A 19,878-nucleotide genomic window follows, 5' to 3' on the forward strand; every position below is an offset into this window, starting at 1 on the left:
ACAGTGATTTGTATATTTGGCTACATCTTTAATTTTGTCTCTAGCTTAAGGAAGAATCAGTAAGTGTCACCATCTGGTGCTTTCTTTTCTCCCAATTTCATTTTGCCTCATTGACCGAGTCCAGTTTCTTTATATATTATCTAGCTTGATTTTTAGCTATAATTCCTCTTCATTTGGTAATAACATACATTTAGAAATGAATGCAGGCAAAATCTGACAAAAGTTGCTTGGTGTGATGCCAACTCAAAAAGACTGAGAAGAAGAAAAGGACTTTTGAGACATGCCAGCATTGCCTGTGGCTTCTCTACTTTAAAGTTTCTCTTTGTCGTTTTGTCTCCGTCAGACTGTCTTCAGAATTGTAGTGCTTGGGATCTGGGATTACATCGAAAACAAAGTGGAGGTCAGTACTGGTTCACCAGCAAAAACTTTGCCCTATATTACAATGGTGTGTTTCCTTTTTATAAAACAGTTTCCTTTTATTTTACCAACCCAGTTTTTTTTTTTATTATTTCATCAAAAACTAACAAACACAAAGGCTATACAAGCACAAATAAGGACTGTGCTCCTTGATGTTGGATAGAGTTTACCAGAGGTCTCCAATTCTCTGTAAACTCCTCTGCTTGTCCTCTGGCTACATAGATCAGATACTCTGTAACACCCATTGTACCTTCCAAAATAACCCAAGCACCGTCACAATGCACATATTCTCAATGGGATTTACATCTGGACTTTGAATGGATCCTTATCTAAATCATTCTATTGTGGTTCTGATTCTATGTTTAGGGTCACTCTTCCTGACACCCTGCTACCTTACACACAAACACACAACACATATTACCATCACATTCAACTTCTAATTATTCATGCAGCTTAACGCTGAAGTCACTTTTATTTTTATTTTTTGTCATAATTGTAAATATGTCTGTGTTTACATCCCCAGGTGTTTGATGGTGCTGTCATTGTGCTTTCTCTGGCCCCGATGGTGGCCTCCACAGTGGCCAATGGGCCCAGCAGCCCCTGGGACGCCATCAGCCTCATCATCACCCTGCGCATTTGGAGGGTCAAGAGGATCATCGACGGTGAGGCAGAAATAAAACCAAATCATAAAATGATTTCTCTTGTAAAGAAACAAAAATAATTTCTGAAGTCACAATGATCACAAGAGAAAATTAGCTGTTTGTTCCTAATGACCCCGTTCTTCCCATCGATATACAAATTATTTGCAGTTCATGGCCGTACAACTATTGATCATCATTCAGAGTAAATTGCTCTCTACTCTGACTCGGATTGATTTGAAGGGTACGGTTAAGTAGATTCAAAGAAAGTGTATTGAATGTAATTGTTGTCCCAGCTATGCTAATGCGCCTTGGTTCGATCCGTGTTCAGAGGTCACCTTTACAGCGGGTCTCTGCCTGCATACAGGAACAGCTGGGCACAAAACACACCTGGATGTTCATGTTTATCAAGGATGGCTAACAGGTAACATGGCCATGTCACATTTGCAGTTCTTATTTCATCTGGGGTTGTCATTTTCTTAGTGTTTCTCCTATATCTATAAAGTAAATTACATGCTGTCAATATTTGAATGACTTTAATCCAGGTATTAAAGTTTTAATGAGGATAAAGTCATTATCTAGGTCACTATTTGAATGCATAATTTAAGCAGATTTACGAATGGGAAACAGAGCCAGCAGCATATTCTATGTTTTAACATATTCTATGTTTTAACATACAGCTGCAGCTGGAATAAACCTATTTTCCTGCTGCTCACTTCAAGCTGAGTGATTTTATTTTTTTGGTTTGTTTACTCAGTGGTAAAACACATCAGAAATCCACAAAAACGCTCAAGCTACTAAATATACAGCAGGTGGTCTGTCTTTCCTATCAGAGTGAGTAGCTTGACATATTAGGCGACAGCAGTCTGATAATAGAAATGCAGAGGGACGAGCTGTTACTCACTTCTGTGCGGCTGGACAACTGGGATTTATTAGCTGTGTCAGATGGGAAATATCACCCGCTTAAAATAGAAGAGAATGCGTGTCTAAAAACGCCCAGAACAAAGTAGTGTTTTTACTGAAAAGTGGAAAAACTCAGCTGACTTTGTAGCTAAAAAGAGTCTTTTGGATGAGTTCTTCATCCTGACTTTAGGGCATTTAGCATCTCAATCCAGCTGCTTGTATCCAGAATCTCCTTCTCTTGGTGAGGTTACACATCTTAACGGTTGAGGGTTGCAGCCTAGACTCTGTCTCCTACTCACAGGTTGGAACGTAAAAGTAAAATCACATCATTAAAATAATGTTGACAAAGGCAATATTATTATATTTAACATGCACTGGGTCTTTTTTTTATAAACAAGCTCTATGCTAGTTACCGAATGTGGATAGGTCTTGTTTTACGTTTTCAGACGGGAGTCTGTGATTTTGGCGTTTGTTTCAGTGGCTTGTGCATCCAGTCAAACACCCAATGAGGCGAGTTAACAGAGCGGAGCAGGACAATGTGTTGGCCTCTTTGACTTTTACGAGAATACTCTGTGGTGTAAATTACACTCGCAAGTGTCTGCCGCACAAAAACTGCCATCGCTGCCGAGATTCGCACACACACGCGCGCAGACGCTCACACAAACAGAAACGCAGCATAAACACGCGGCTGACTCTGACGCATGCGTCTGCAGAAATATGTGTCACATTTTGTGGCCAGACAGACAGCAAGCTTCTGCTTGAGATTCTGTGCCTGTTTGAAGTCTGACTGAACTGACCCCTTGTGACGTCTCCTCCTTTTGTTATGCGAGCGTGCCAACATGACTATAAATAGGCATGAAGAAGCATGTGGTGTTGGCTGTGAAGCTTTGCTTTGGAAAAGAAAAGCAACGGCTCATTTTCATGCCAGCATACTTGAAAAGCAGGAACCAGCAGATTAAAAAGACCTGAGCTCAATTGTAAGTTGCTGGGTTTAACGTTTCAAGTCAGAATACATAACGTTGCCATGTCTGATGTCGTGCGGATAAGTTACAACTGTGAAAACAGGAAGGTGTGGAACTGGGACGCCAACAGGTATCCACATTTATTCTCATCACGTTTGTTTTAGCAGATCAGAATCACCCCATAAATAAACAGATATGGTAGTTGGTATGAGTTTATACTTTTTGCCTTCCATAGCTATCGCTACTCCTTGATCTTTTTCACATTTTGTCAACAACAACTTCACACACAGATGAACTCTGTTCACCAACTGGATGATTTCAGAAGGTATTTGGTCACATCTGATTTTTCTCAGTGGTGTTAGACTAAAGAGAGCTTTTTAAATATGCCTGCTACACTTCAACGTGTTTTATTTATAAAAAATAAAAAAAAATAAACCATTGATTATTTTCCTCCTTTTTCATAGTTTTTTGCTACTTTGTTTTAGTCTTGCATACAATCTCAATTAAGTAAATTGAAACTAGTGGTTATAATTCAATTTTGACTAGAATCAGACACAAACATAAAGCTTCTGTCCAGGTGTTTGTGGGCTGATATGGCTTCAAATGAGCCCTCACACATTTGACTGACAAAATCCACGTCTTTTATTTTATTTTTCAGATTTCTTTTTACACATCAAACAAAAAGTTGAGCCTGATTTATTTGCATCAAACATGAAACTGTTGGCAAACATATGTCCATATGGATTTTTGTGACTCTTGTCACTTATAATACTTTATTTATAAGAGTGTACTTAAAATGTATTTAAGCTTAAAATAAACTTTATGTCAGGGCAAATGAGAAGCTCTTTTCTTTTTTAGCACCTTGGTTTATTCATTCAGTGAGGTTATAATGTTACTATGAAACCCTGGTGGTAGCCTATGTGATGATGGACATCTTGGGAGTGAAGGGCTAATTGTCCAGCCACACTGACCTCTGACTTTTAATTAGTCCTGATAAGGTACAGGACTTTTATGAAAAAGTAACTGATGTCTCTAAATGCTGTGCATCAAAAACCAGTCTCCACATGTTAGGCTGTTTAAATTCTTAAATTCTCCTTCTCCATTTTTAGCGTATGTCCTGCAAGTCAAAGTTGAGATGGAACTGGAGATCCAGCAGTGTGAGAAGACGAAGGCTGTGAGGGAAGAGCAGCTGGAGCGTCTCACTCAGATCTGTCAGGAGCAGGCTGTAAGTCCACGTCCAGAAAAAACCCGTCGGAGGCAGTTTTTTTTGACACTTGTGCACAAATGTAGTGGTCTGTATGTACATATGAGCTCAGAAACTGTCTTTGAGGTTGATTCTGCTTTACGTTCTGCAATGTTTTGACAGAAAAGGTTGTTTTGTCAAACAAGATGATGGGTCATGTTGTTAAAAGTTGTTTCTGCTCACGAGCAATGTTCAGTGATGCGCAAAAACCATAGAAAACCTTTACAATACTTCAAAAAATGATGGTGCATTTCCATCGTTTTTTGGAGCGGTTGAGGGATTAGTGAGGGAGGGTCGCATATTTGTGGCACACAGAAGGCAATAATTGCATGAGAACTGAAAAGCAAGCAAGCAAACAAACAAATCAATAAAACCTCTTGGTGGCGCCACTTATTGTCGCCTCATGTTTATGGGCTTCACGGCCTTCCACCACCAGAGGGCAGCAGTAACTCACAAACAAGTTGAGACTGCCGGTAGATTTCATCTCCGTCTCTCAGAGCTGAAACCAAACAGATGAGCTGTGCTGGAAAATCAAGACAATCACAAATGTCATTTAAAAGCTTGTGTGCATTCCAACGAGCAACGTAATTTTGCACATACTTGGGTTTTTGATTGGACTTTAACAAAAGGCTGATGTCATATCGCTGATGTCATTTCTAGCGATCTAAATCAATCTGTCTGTATGGTTAAGTATTTTCATCCTCAGTAAGCTTTTTTCCTCATCTTCTCTCTTTCCTCCCTTACTTTTTTATCTCTTTATTTTTTTTTTCTTAATGTTTTCTATTCCTGTCAGCCCCCTCATGATTCTCCGTTTGTTCAAAAATGCCCCAAATCTTATTCTAAACCTTCCTCTTTCTCACTTTATAGTCATCCTTGCACATCTTGTATCATTTCCAGTTTGAGATCCGACAGCTGCGGGCACATCTGGCTCAGCAGGACCTGGACCTCACAGCTGAGCGCGAAGCAGCCATGCAGATCCACCATGCGTGGGGCAAACAGGGCAGGAGCTTCCAGGTCGTGGAAGGTTTGACCCCTGGGGAGTCCGATGACGAGGGCGGGCAGAGAAACCCCAGGGAGCCACACGCTAATACAGGTTCGACTCTGGAAGCTACGCATGTAAGGTCCGAGTCAAAGCTGAATGTACCTTTTACAAAAATATGTGTTTTTTCCCCATAATTATTAAAACTGTCTCTTTGTTGTAACAGTATGGTATGAAACAGATAATCTGTGAAAAAAATCAAGCTTCTCTTCCTCCTCCCAGTGCTGCTATTTCAGACTACAAAAATGCACAATTCCCACTAAAAAACAACTAATCAGAGCGAAGAGGAGGGTCTCAGTGATGTTAATCATACTCACAGCCTCTGCTGCGCTACATCTGCTTCACAACCCCGTGAATGCTCAAGCTAGTTAGCATGGTCATTGATGACAGCAGATAAACATTTTTTTCTTTACTGGTAAGTTGTTTCCCAGCCATTAGCACATTTAGCAGCACGTTAACAAGCTTAATTAACAGCACTAAGACCCACCTCCTGGCTATGATTGGTTGTTTTTGGCTGAAAGTGGTGCATGTTTTCAGACAGCAATAGCAGCTGGGAGAAGGCGGTGGGAGTTTGATTTTTTTTCACAGGTTATTTGTCTCATTTTACATTGTCGTGATGTGGTGACAGTTTTAACAAATATGTAAAAGCAACATATTTTTATAAAAGTGTTATGGATCATTGAAACCAGACTGGGAAGATCTTACACCGGGTGAACTGAAATTAATCAAAACTCCTAAAATGCCGATTTCAACACGTACCAAACCAGGTACAGTTTTTGCTTTTGAAAAAATAAAGACAGACCCATCAGAGAGCTGCAGCATAAAGTACGTACATAAATATGTGAAACAAAAAGGCTGTAATGAGGTAACATCGGGTGAACGGGGTGCTGGAGTTGTGTACAGTTAATCTGGAGCAGTAGCCCTGGAGCAGCTTGGAGGCCAAACTCTTAGCCCCTTCATGCTTACACACAACCGCCATCAGACTGCAGGCATTCTGGGATTAATGTGAGGGCAAAAAAGCTTTTAGGATCCGGAGAATACGTGTGGAAAAAACAAGCATGCTCTCCAACATTGTTGTCACACTGCCGGGGCTTCGTCACGCCCTAACCATCTGTCTCACTGACCCATTATGACCGGCCGAGCCGAGCCAGGACACATCACTTGGGCCAGTTCAGGTACAGAGTGCTCTGCGCATTGGGCCTTGTTTTGGAGCGAGTGGGCTCCCGTCAGCAGCAGCGCCCCCCACCTGCAAACCACGACAGGCGCTGAAGGAGGCTCCACGGTGACCACAATTTTACCCCGAGGGCATAGTGGGAAATCTGGCTGAGAGAAACAAGCGAGGCTTTTTGCAGAAACATGGTCACTGGGACAAGCACTGAGGCCACAGAGGCTAAAATCAAGTCAGATGAACTCAAATCCAGTTAAATTTATTTGTATTCCTCAACAGCTCCGCCTGTTTGACCTGCAGGGTGCCACCAAAATACCAGGGAATCTCACCAAATCAGCGGCTCCCGCAGCGGATTCGTTGTTAAGCGCCTGAAAGTACAAAACCATGTTGATTTAGACAGTTTGGTACCAAATTTCCTTTTGTGGTAATGATCATTGTTACATCATGACCACATTGTTTAATATCTCACTGGAATAAGAAATGTCCTTTGAGACACGAATTAACAACAGTCAGTGGCTCGTTAAATTAGGATATGTGAACTAATAAAGTTAATTTAGTTTGTATTTTCCCGCAGGTGAACTCCTTAGCAAAGGGAGAGAACTGCCCACAAAAACACCTCAATGAATCAGAATATCATCGATGGGAAATTTACAAAAAATAAACTAATGTAGTCTAATGCACACATATTTCAAGACTTTATTTCTGATTACTTTGACTCTGTCAGATTGGATTTACTATGCACTTATGTATTTCAACTAGATCTGGTTTGCTTTGTCATTTATTGCCTCAGTAGTTATAGCTGTTTAAATACAGAGAATTAAACAGAAGCTGAATTGAATCAATTATTTCCTCAGAAAACAAGCAGAGGCCATGCAGAGTTTGAGGAAGATTCACCAGGTGCGAAGTGCAGACGACGATTGATAAAATGAAATTGAACAGAAAAAAAGTGCTTAGGAATTAATTTACTTTGGGATTTGCAGAAAACCCCCCAGAAAACAATCACTCTGTGTGCACTTAATGAGTTACACTTTTGGAATTTGAAATCAGAAATAAATGGACCTCTTAATGATATTCTTTTTTTAGAGGTATGTGCCTGTATCTGTATGACAAAGCCCTACAAAATACACAATAATACAACTATTGATGTTTTAAACAAGCTTACATATAAACTTCTATGGACTAATAAAAGGCGCCGCGTTTCTGGCTGCAGCATCTGTCCCTTCTCGTTACCTTTAGAGAACAATTGCCTTAACATTGAAATTCACAGTTTAGACTTAAACTCAGCAGACCTGGCACTGCCAGTTCTCTGGTGCCACCATCGTATGACAGCCTGGTAAGCTGAGTGTCACAGACAGAAGAGGAAAACCTTTTTATGTATGCCGGATAGCTCATTCTTTTTTTTTTTTTTTTCTTCTCTCATGCTTTATTAATTGTAGAGTGATTGTCTCAGTCTTGTTTTAGTGACTGCAATGCTTCCTCTCCAGGGGTGGCTCAGGGATTAATATTTTAGACAGAAAAATAAATGAAACTATCCATCAGAGTCTGCTGCATGTCCCGGGGGACAGCGGCTAGCACTCAGGGTACTCTGGCTTCGCACTCAGCCAGCGGACAGTGAGCTCAAGACCAATCAAGCGAGCAGAAGAGCACAGCGGATGTCAGCCGTTTGCCATGCATGCAGAGGCCAGCTAGGCTGGAGGGATCAGCGCTTGAACAAAGAGCTTCTGGTCTCCCAGCCCCTACCCCACCCCGATGTGTCCCAGTTTATTCATGGCGCACTAAGGTGCAGCTAATGTACCTAGCAGCAGCATGTGCATGATCCTGACCGCCTGTCTATAAAGCATCTGTGGCCTGGGGCACAATCCTCCCTGTCAATATTGTGTTGTAAACATAAGATATAAATGCCAATTGCACTTGTTTGTGCTGTGATTACTGAAATAGACCTGACGCGTTGACGGAAAACCGTGAAAATGATCAAAAACGTAAATGTTTAATGCTTTGCATAAGTTTTGTAATGTTACACCAAGATTACAGTTCACTGTACACCACAGAGATGCTAACAGTTTTTAGAACTACGGTGCATTAAACTACATCTGGTAAGTGCTGGGAATGTGTGAGTGAAAATATCTTTAAGTCATATTTTACTCCCATTGAGTGGTTGTGTTATTCTGGTCCAGTAGGAAGCTGTGAAGGAGGAAAGAAGGAATCGATGCCACTATGAGATCGTAATAAAGTCATTTGTTTCTCCATGTCCATTTCTTTAACTCAGATGCAGTGGTGCGCGATGACATGAACAACTACATTAGCCAATACTACAGCGAGGCCAGCGGCGGTGAGTGACTATTACAAAAGACATATTAGTTCTCATGCAGCACCCTGTCTTCTTTTCAAAATGTTTAATGAAAATCTGAGTTTGCGTTTTATGTGTTTGAACAGTTCTGCATCTCTCTCAGACATTGTAAAGCACCGTGTGGATTTAGATCTGTGAAAGGTGCTACATTAATAAAGTTTGCTAAATAAAATACGTTTTACTGCTTTGCAGATGAAAGACACACAAAAAAAGAGAGAAGCAAAGTTCAGGGTTTCAAGTCAATTCAGTTTGCTTACATAGCGCTAATTCACAACAACGTCGTCTCAAGGCACTTTACAAAAAATCTTTTCAATTCAATCACATTCCAATTGGTCCGATTTATCAGGTTAGTACAGTGTGCTCAATTAGTTATTCAAAATAGCTCGAAAAGTTTCCATCTAAGGAAATCCAGCAGATTGTGATGCGCTTTATAAAGTTTTAAAATTAACTGGTTAAATAATTTTTAAATACAATAATTTCTTCATCTATACGTTTCTTTTTTTTTTTTTTCTCTAAATCTTTATCAAGATGCTGGAGCGTCCGGCGCAGGGGCCCGGGTCATCACCACGGCAGCCATTGACGTCCACCTTCCTAACAGCACCAACTCCATCCAGCCCAATCCGAAGCTCGCCATGCAGCGGGTCGGCAGCGCTGTGAGCAACGCTTCCACCAGCATATCACAGTCCAGCGGCAGCCTGACGGTCCGGCCTCCCAGCCTGAGCAGCCACACCCCGGGTTTGTCGCTGACAGACTGCAGCAGCAGCTCGGCGCCGGACGCCGGCCTGAGCTCGCATCGATGCTGCCCCGCTTCCTTCTCGGGCCGGGACCCCTGCAGGGACCCCAGCGCCGTGGTGCAGGAGCTGCTGTCCTCCCTCTCAGAAGACTCTTGCCTCGCTCAGAAGGGCCTTGCGGTGGATCCCATCAACCTTAAGCTTCCCAGCCCCACCGGCTCGGAAAAAGGCAGCCCCGAGCTGGACAACAGAATAAACCTGTTCAACCGCAGGAACCAGGAGGAGAGGCGAGGCCGGGGCAGAGGGTGCGTCCTGCTGCAGACCAAGCCACTGATCCACCTGCAGGGCAGCACCACTGAGCCGTCCCTGGAGGAGAAGTACAGACTGCTGGGCCCGGCCGACTCACCTCTGGGGCACATGCCTGACACTTAAGCTACATTTACACAGAAAACAGAAGCTTTTCGTTTACTTTTTACTGCCATCCTGTTTGGCACACGTCGACGATCCTCTTGAGGAGCCGCAAAAGAGTCAAAAAAATGGGTTTTATCTTTTGCTTTTTAAAGCCTATTCAAACTGAGCTTGAGTTGCAGCTTCTGACTAACTCTGATCTTTCTTCGAAATAATAATAAAAAAAAAAAAAAAAAAGAGTTTTCCGTCAAGGCCCTTTGTAAGTCTACTCAGTCTCATCAGTTTTCTTTTAAAGATTTTTTTTAATTAAAAAAAAAAAGTACCCAGGTATAGCACAACAGAGCCTAAAATATCCTGGTCACAGGGAATCTAATGTGTTCTTGGACACATTCGTTATCAGGAATTCTCACTTTGCAGAGGTCAGAAATGCACTGAACTTCACAAGAATTAAAACCAGCAAAGGGTCACTCAAGCCTATACTGAACAAAAAAAAACATCTCAAGCAGTTGAACAAATGTTTTCTATTTTTTCTTTTACTTTTTTGTCTTTTTTTGTTTGTACTATTAATTGTAAATGTTGCTCAAGCTGTTGTCTGTTCAAACAGTTACAGGGTATGCAAGACAGGATGGACTTTTCAAACAGCCAATTGTTTTTGCCTTTGACTTTTTGCTTTCCATTTGTTTGATTTTTGAACCCATGGACAAGGAATGAAAGCTGTCTCGTTGGCATTTTTTTGTCTTCGCAGAAACCTTAGCGAGGGAGGAACGAAACAAAAAGTCACCTGAACGGTCTCTTCACGCGAAACTAGACCAGAGTGCTTGTAGCATGAACCTTTAAACGAGACGTACCAGAAATGGCGATCAAATTCTTTGCACTTTAACGTTTACTGACACTTTTGTAACCTTGATACAAACAAAGTTGTTGCCAATTGCAGGTGTTGTTCTTTGAAGGAAAACAGCAACAGAAATAAAAGTTCTTATTTCCTTATCTGCTCTTAGATCTGTCTGACTACTGGAAATCCGCAGACACTCAACACTGCACCGCACCACACACACACACACACACACACACACGCACGCACGCACGCACACACACACACACACAGCCTCTCAGCATCATCTTCTTTATAGCATGCGGTTCTAAAATTGCTAAATTATTTAAGGTTATTAACATTAGACCTGTCACAACAGCGCCTAATTGGTGAAGCCAATGGGACAGAGCTGTGACAAGAATCATCTTCTCCTTAATTATCGTCTCATATCATTAATTCAGAAGATAAACTGCTGTACCGTTTTGCTTGTCACATGTTTACAAGTATCCAGAGATTTTTTTTTTTTTAATTCTTAATATCTACAGATATATTTTAATAAATGTTCGAAATTTTCTTTACTGTTCATTTCCAGGATTATTACTTACAGCCAATGAAAACCCCAAATTCAATTTCTCATAAAAATGGTCCAATAAAATTCTTATAAATGCAGAAATAAAGATTGAGATAGCTTCATTAATTCCAGTGGACAGATGTTTCAGGAGTGGCTTAAACAAAAGGAACATGACGTAGCTCATGTCCTTGCTGGTTTTTGAAGTAGACTGAATTTTTCCTTCCACTCAATTTTCCATTAGCACTCTAACACACAGGACTCTGTTAACAGCCAGACTGCCTGCTAAACAACTGTCACGTCAGCAGTCTTCACCCATGATTGCATAAACATCCAAAGCATGTTATGTTTTAGAATAAAAATGTTTTTCAATTGGTTTTAAGCTTTTAACATTGGTGGCCTTACATTACTGATATACAGAAGTATAAAAAGCTGCCATTATATTTTAAATTTGGTTAAAATTCTGGACTGGCAAAAGGTTGAATTTTGGTTTTTGTTTGTTTATATTTTATAACTGACATAAAACTTTGTCCAGGGTTTGTGCAAACCATTTGATAAGATTGTGCATCAATTTGGCTTACAGAGACAACAAGAAGCCACATCGGCTGTCATGGTGTCAGTAAATAAATAATGATCTGCTTGGCTTTTGATCCACACAAAGGAATCCTGTTGAACATGGGTGCCAAACTCTGGTTCGCACTCTGCCTCTCGCAGCTGCCATTGCATTAATGCCTGAAGTGAAAGTGGACTGTCTCTGAACTAAATCATCCGGCCGTCTAAGAACGGAGATAAATCAGATGGTTTCACCCTGAGCCACACAGACAGGACGTTATTTGCCACAAACATTACAAAGGGTGCTAATGCTGCACTGCTTCCCACAGTAAAAAATAAAAAATAAAAATACAACGTTAGCAAATGTCTTTACTTCCAGTTTACCCATTTGATTTATATTGACAGTAGATTATCTGGCAGTTGGATCCAAGTGTTCGGTTTTGACAGAAAAGGACGCCCACACAAACCTTTAGGAGAAACTCCAAGGAGTAAATTGCTTTTGGGACCTCTCCAGTAAAATTAGAGGTGCAGTGCCTGTCACTCTCACTGGAAGAAAGTGAATTAAGATTGACCATTAGATTCTTAATAATTCAAATGTTTTAATAATGGCTCAGAGGGAGTCACTTTGATGGCATTAACATTGCATGATCACCGTTTTAATTTTGATTAGTTGAGGGACACCAATGACCTGCAAGATTAGGTTTTTTATTCACTAACTTGAGTATAAGGCCCAAGTACGAATAAGTAAAAGCTTATTGTTACAGGGTTTCAATAAATGAGTTCCCAAAATCTGAAAAGAGAAGTCAGTACATACAAAATATTTTTTGTTCTTCTCCTAAGTGGTGAGTTATCTTCTTAAATCACAAATTCATTAATATTTTTAGATTGCAGATGCTTTTTTCTGATCAGAGCACTGTGTGTCTTGCTTTTGCTTCGACGGTTATGAGATCCACACATGTAAAGATAGATAGTTTTCATTCAAAATTTTTTACAAATAAAGATGTTAGAAAACCGTTAGAAATAAATGTTTTCGCAGAACGATGCAAGAGTTTCTGATTTATGTCAGAGACGCCGCTGCTCTTGTTCATATGTGTAATTTTAAGTGTCAGTAGAGATTTTAAGCACAGCGTATTGGCACCAAACAGCAGGGTGTACCGCATATAAGGAAAGTCTAATTGAGAACAAACAGATGTGGGGTGTACGACTGCATCTCTGCTTCATTCTGACAGATTCAGAACACATCTCACGCAAGACACTCCTCCAACCGGCTCCGACGCAGGAGAAAAATACAGATGAATTATACATGACGTTTTAAAAAGCTTCTCAGGTTCTCTTTTTGAAACATTCTTCTTAAGTGGAAAAAAAGTCGCTCTAGAGACTGTTGTCATAGCTACAGAGGACTTTTATTTTTTTCGCATTTCTTTAAAACTGTTTTTCATCTGTGTCCCCTCAGACCTGTCTTCTCTTCACGAGTAGAAGTGGGTCAGCTTAAAAAAAAAATTAAATAAAAGAGAACTAAAAACACAGAGTGACCAAACTAAATCACTTCGCTCCTGTGGGAGGACATTATTAATTATTTAGTCAGTTTGTTCTCTAAACTTCACAAAATAAAAAAAAAAAAGGTCTGAAACAAGTGCGTGAATCTGATTTGACTGCCCACATTTTCCCCAGTATAAAAGGCAAACAACAACTAATTTACATCTTTAATGGCTTCTGCAGAATCGGACAAGAAGGAGACGAAGCTAGTTAGTCATGTGACAAACATGATAACACAACTGACTTATTCCCATAGGAAAAGGAACTCAATACGCACCATTAAAACAGCACAGTGAAGATCAACATTCATTTATCAGTCATCTAAAAAAATGTAGAAATCCATGACTGGCCTAAGAAGAAATAAGTAGAATAAAGTAGCAAGTATTTCTGTGTTGGGTGTATACTTTATCAGAAATTAGGATTCAGAGTTCAGATAGTATTTAAGCCTAAATGAACATGTTTTGGTTCGATTTAAATTTTGAGATTTGCATTCATCTGTTATTTCTATCTGACATGTGCAAGAAAACTAAATTGAATCTTATTTGTGACTAAAAAAGAAACATCAGTTATCAGTCCTGAATAATTCAGTCAAGGTTCGATCTGTTTTATTTTTATGTTTGCCAAAATCTTGTTGCCAAAAACATTTTTTTGCGATTTTTCAGTGCAGAATAATCAAATTCAGCTCTGACTAGTCTATGTTAGTCATATTTTAAAAGACTAAAAGATTTCATAAAAAAAGTGAAATTCTTTAGTCAGAGCAAACAGAATCCAACTTCGTTCTTCTTAGCCTTCTTAAAGAGCTTACATTTTTCGTCTGATCAAAACTACGTGTTTCCCTCATAATGGGCTCACAGCAGGAGAAAACAAGATAAAAGTGACATGGAAAAAAGTACAATTTTTCTTTTTTCCACCTTTTGAACGCTCATTCCGTACCTTATGGTATGTCATCTGGGCAGTAAACCATATTATTCATAAAAGAAAGACCTGAAAAAATAACCCCATGAATGTTTCATTACTTCTTTTTTAACTTCCTGCATCAGCTAAGTGTGCTGCCGTGCTATCAAGCTAGCCTTTATGCACAAACAAAACTAATCAAAAGTAGGATACATGTAAAATATTTCATTCAAAAAAAAGGAGAAAATGTGAATATGCAAATACTGCAATAGATGTCTTATTGTAGTTTTTCACTTGCCAAATAATTTTCTGTGTTACACACCAGGTATTTAGCAGTCTCTGTCTTCATGGGGGTTGATTTGGCCTTCTTGATCTGGTAGTCTTCAGCTTCAGCCTCGGCTAAATCACAATCACTGTCCTGGCCAGAGCTCAGGGTGTCTGCTGGCGCGTGCTGGGGCCCTGGAACATTTCCATCTGGTCTCTGGGGAGTCACACATCAATTGCTCTCAGCTAAATGCACTCACATATGAATATTTCAGTACAATTTAATGTTTCAGCTACAGCCCCAAAGGAGCAGAGCATCAATTTGTGAACACAGTTCTCCTGGAGTTAAAAGCCAGGCCGAATAATACAGTATGAAAGGCGCTGTCAATCCAGAGTGGAAAAAAAAAAAAAAATCACTCAAGGGGGAAAAAAGAAAGCCCTCTTACCTTCAGCATCAGGCTGCTCACAAACAGCTTTTTAACGTTTCCTCTGGAAAGATGAAGCAGATCGAAGCAGCAGCAGGCAGATGCTGCTTCGCCGCCGTCTGCAGTTGACTTTTCAGACCAGGTCTGTTTCCCCGCAGCTCTGGCTGACTGCCATTCGGTCTCAACATGCACCAACCAGCACACAGCTGGCGAGCAGGTCAGGGAGTTGTGCACCTGCTGTCCTGTTGATAAAATGCCCCAAAGTGATGCTGAAACCTCTTCCAGGTGTGAGAACATGAGTGCCTCACCAAACAAGCAGGTCACGAGACAAATCAGGTTCATCGGCTGGGCAGTAAACAGCAGAGAGCATCCTAAATTAATCCCCACAGCTGACTGCCATTAGGACAAACCGCTTGTGTTATTTTGTCAAAAAGGTTACATGAACCATATAATTTACCTAACACTGCTCCTATGTAAGATCCCAAACTATCATGTCAAACACGGAGCCCAGATTTTAGAGGATCAAAATCAGAAATGCTTTGTTCAAAATCAAAAGTACTTAATTGATCCCAAAGGGACATTAAATGTTGTTGTAACACATTAATTCAAAGTCTTCTTGTAGACGGCGATGGATGTTGGCAAGAAAGATCTCTTGTAGCGGTCTGTATTACAGTGAATTTGAAGAAGCCTCTGACTGAAGAAACTCCGTCGAGCCGTCAGACAACCACTAACATGTGTGACTTTCAGTGTGATGCTCAATTTCTGGAATTCTGTGTCTGTTTTACGAAAGATGTTACTGTAATGTTCAGACCTGAGGACCCGAAATTTCAGTCAGACACAGAGTAAAAATCAATAAGGTCTTTATTGAGAACCGGGTATAGGGACGGGGAACCACGAGCCAGGAGCAGGAACCTCTGAGGACAGAGAATCAGGTTAGAGGGTTGTAGGTAGGAGGGGAAGGCCAAAAGTCTGTAAGGGAAAAGATCACTAACCTTCCTGGGGTTGTGGGGGATGAGGGATCCAGGTAGCACAGTGGAAAAGACAAGTGGCACAGGACTGGGAGGCACAGGGTTTAGGGCAGACAGGACCAGACAAACGTATCTGAGGGTTGGGCGAAGAGCAGTGGTCAGGTCACGGAAAAAGGGTCCAGTACTAGCAGGCAATCTCAGGCAGACAATATCCAAGGGCGAGGCAGGAGGCAGAGGTCAAAAGGCAGAAACAGGGTCGAGACCAGAAAACAGAAGCCAGTGAAGAATCCGACGTGGGCAAGGCAAGGCAGGGAAATCCAAGGGTCAAAAATGTGTTCGTGATCGTGGTCAGGTCAGGAAGAACGCTGGATATCTACTCACTCGATGGCTTTCAAAAATCTGGCACCGTCTGCCTGCCTGAGAGCTGAATATAACTGCTGGCGAACAGGTGGAAGACATGAGCCTGATTGTGCTCCAGCGCAGCAGCATGCAGGTGAACCAGATGAGCTTGATGAGGAGTACAGAGGAGAGAAACATAGCAGGCAGACGGGCCAGAAACATGACAGTTACAGGACATACACATTTCATGTCCCCATCCAGTTCAGAAAATATTTCATCTAAATTCCTCTTTTAATTTTGTTAATCTGTTTCTTTTGCTTGGAAATAATATTAACATACTGGAGAGACCAAACCAGATTCCTGAATTGGACACTTTACGCTGCAAATTGAGCGAAGGATTACGGTACATGCCAGGGGAGTTTTTCCAACATCACATATTTGATCTGACATCAAAATACCAGTGGTAAAATACAAAACACTCCATTTGAATGGTTCTAATGCAAATAAACATTTTTAGGGTATAAATATTTGTTTGCAACATACTAATTTTAGCATTTAAACATTGTTTTCTTATCTTAGATGCCTGTCTCATTTTCTACAACAAGAAACAAACAAACAAACAAACAAAAAAAAAAAACTTTTTTTGCTGACTGAAAACAGTCTTGCATCTAATCTACCAGGGGAAAGAATAATATTGACCCTGCCTGCTGCTACACCTACCTGGAAACAAACTGAAACTGCATGTTAAAGTCCAATGTACTAAGAGAATTGAACAAACTACCTGTTATTAAATAAATATCTCAGATTTCTTTTACAAACAGCAAACTGCGTAGCAGAGTCTAGATGCCAAAAACAATGAAGGCAATTGTTTTGACTAATCTAAACAGAGGTCCTTTCCCATCATTTAAGTGACGCAGCAGTCGTCTGTTAATGGTGCTGAAAAGCAACAAGGTGTTGATGAGAGCATCTAACAGTAAAATACAAGATGCATATTTGTAAAGTAAAACAGGCAGCTGACAGCTACACTAAGAAGGTAATAACGGTGCAGGTTATTCAGCCTAACAATGCAACGCCGCCCTGAGGCACCAATCAAAAATTAATTCTAATTATCATGTGAATAGTGCATTAACTCTGAAGAATTATGAATTATAAATTTGCAACATGGTTCCCCTCTCAGTGTGGACTTGCTCGCATGTGGGTGTGATTTCTTGTTTCCAGAAGACTAGTCACAAAATAAATAAGTGTGAGGAGAAAACCTGACATAACTTTGACATTGAAGACAACTTGTGAAATGTATCAAAATGATGTTAAAGACAGAATATTTTATCTTTGAATGCAGAAATGATTTCAGAAAATGACTACCTTTTTTTATTTTTTTATTTAATCTTTGTTAGTTTTTTGCTGAGTCTGGACATGAAGGTTGGACACAATGCACTTAAAGACAAGTTAATGTTGGTTCTGGTAAATTATTCAGCATCTTTAAACAACTCATTAACTACCTTTCAGGAATGCAGCATAAATGTCTTGAAGTCAGCAGAAAAGCCAGAAATTACTTATGTAAGCATAAAAAAAAATGTAAGGATGGCCTTATTAAATAAAGTTGACATAATGAAGATTTTGTATTCTACATTAATCTCATATTCTGAGTTGTTGGGGTTTTGGAGCCTTAAAAATGTTAAGATTTTTCATACGCATTTATTTAATTTATGATTGAAAATCCAAAATTCAGTTTTATACATTAAATTTAAATATTACAGAACATCCATAAAAACTTATTATGGACGTCAAAATATGTAAAAGCTGAATAAGTTCTGTACAGTACACGAATCAGTGCAGCATGGCTTGAAGATGAACAGCCTTACCTTCAAGCCATGAATTAAACATAATCTATATTTGCAGTTCTCATTCTACATCATATCTGAATTAAATCTGCTTAGAAAAGAGCTTCTTAAAAATAGCATTTGATGATCATTATAACCGAAAGCAACAAACACCAACAATTTGATGATTTTCACATTTCATAAGCACCTTTTAATAAAGGAAAGATTTAAAAAACTGTATAGGTTCTCTAAAATAGACAATATGAAATGTTTACTTAAATGTGTGGACAAAACCCTGATGCCAGTCACATACACACACTGGCACAACTTCAACTGAATCAACCTTTGGGACTCAGAAAGGATGGACCAGAGTGAATTATTTCTGACAATAGAAGGAAAACACAACCGAAACAATGGCGAGACAACAAGTCACCGAGAAAACAAATTTTGCCCTTGAATGCCCCATTGAATTCCAAACAGGCATATTTGGCTCCTGCCAAAGTTTAATGGATGAGTTCAGTCACACATATATATTTCATGAGGTTAATGGGCCCAATCAAACTGTGATTACAGATTCTTCTGGGAGTCTCTGATGCCAGGGCTGCACACCGGGGTCACTGGGTCGCATCTAAACACCATAAACACAAACAAGATCCAATAATGTCCCGTCAAAGAATGTAGACAGGATTCTTCAAAAATGAGCCACTGACCAGCAAAAGAAACGAAACGCTGAACTTACACAAGCAATTCAGCCTTTATCAAGTTTTGTTTTCTCCCTTTGGGTACACACTGATGGCAATATTAATTTATAATACATCATGCATATGTAAACAGAAATATTATGGCTTGGTCCAGAGATTTATTGAATGATTGATGTACAAAGCATTTCTGTCTGCTTACTTCACTCTTTGCTCTGTTCATCCCAACAAGAGGATCACTGCCACATGCACAGGCAGAATTTGGCCCAATATACAAATTCAGTTTTATTGCCAGTGAGAAAAACAAAGGTGAGGACTTTGCTCTTGATGAAGTTCCTCAAGACGTTTCAATAAAGGTTGGTGAAAGCAAAACATTACTGCAATATATCAGCATTTAGTTTAAATATAATATATATGCATTTTTGTTCAATTGGAACCAGTGTTTAAGTTTTTAATTATTATAGGACCTCACTATTTCTGGAACAAACCTTATGTTGCGGTTCAAAATGTGTCATGTTTTCATCAGATTAATCACAATACTCTGAAAAGGATAAAAAAAAACAGATATATCTGTGAAAATATCAAAGAATTTAAAGTTTAATTTTAATGTGGAAAATACATTAAAATATATATTTAGATGTTCAATTTTATACGTGTCTTGTATACTCAAAAATCCTAAAATATTAAAGATAAAAAGTTCAACTTTAAATAATCAAAAATGCATTAATGTAAAATCTAAATCTGATTATCGTCTCCAGATTTTTGTTGAAGCTACAAAGTACATTGCAAAAGCAGACTCATTTTTAACACTTGGTTAGCTTACAGTCACAAACTATAGACAATCACAAAGTGATGCATAATTGTGAAGTGGACGAAAAACTTTTTAAAAATGATAACATACATCTGTTCCCAGCCCATTTTATTCTATATATAATCAGTTCAGCAGTCACATAATTAGGGCTTATTCTCAGTAAATCTGTAAAGGCTTCAGAGGTTTGTTAGAGAAAATAAGAGGATCCAACAAACATCACAAAGAAACACATCAGAGACGTTGTGGACAATGCTGCAGAGAGAGTTAAAGCAGAGTTAGGTAACAAAACCACAAGATATCAACATCTCAAAGAATACTATTTAACTCATCCCTCAC

At 39.6% G+C, this 19,878-nt stretch overlaps 1 protein-coding gene and 2 long non-coding RNA genes across 5 annotated transcripts in view; 2 read left to right on the top strand and 1 right to left on the bottom strand.

The window, feature by feature from the left end:
- LOC103462591 (transmembrane protein 266-like) overlaps positions 1-10,843 on the top strand; it is a 58,370-nt gene extending 47,527 nt beyond the window's left edge. For all 3 annotated transcript variants that reach the window (XM_081605335.1, XM_081605336.1, XM_081605337.1), the window contains 6 exons: positions 344-400; positions 941-1,079; positions 4,030-4,145; positions 5,061-5,256; positions 8,637-8,699; positions 9,246-10,843. In XM_081605335.1, coding sequence (XP_081461461.1) covers positions 344-400; positions 941-1,079; positions 4,030-4,145; positions 5,061-5,256; positions 8,637-8,699; positions 9,246-9,880 — 1,206 coding nt within the window. In that variant the 3' untranslated portion in view covers positions 9,881-10,843. The remainder of the gene's footprint in view (positions 1-343; positions 401-940; positions 1,080-4,029; positions 4,146-5,060; positions 5,257-8,636; positions 8,700-9,245) is intronic.
- Positions 1,086-3,355, top strand: LOC145551143 (uncharacterized). The gene is made up of 2 exons (XR_014086965.1): positions 1,086-1,299; positions 1,387-3,355. It is a non-coding gene; the product is annotated as an uncharacterized LOC145551143 (long non-coding RNA).
- A 4,906-nt stretch (positions 10,844-15,749) lies between the features above and the next one.
- On the bottom strand, positions 15,750-16,443 carry LOC145551142 (uncharacterized). Its single transcript, XR_014086964.1, has 2 exons — positions 15,899-16,443; positions 15,750-15,820 (listed from the first exon to the last, which is right to left on the bottom strand). It is a non-coding gene; the product is annotated as an uncharacterized LOC145551142 (long non-coding RNA).
- Positions 16,444-19,878: the final 3,435 nt, after the last annotated feature.

This window comes from Poecilia reticulata, chromosome 3 (assembly GCF_904066995.2).
Source record: "Poecilia reticulata chromosome 3, P_reticulata-male-v2, whole genome shotgun sequence".
In the NCBI taxonomy this organism is placed as follows: Eukaryota; Metazoa; Chordata; class Actinopteri; order Cyprinodontiformes; family Poeciliidae; genus Poecilia; species Poecilia reticulata.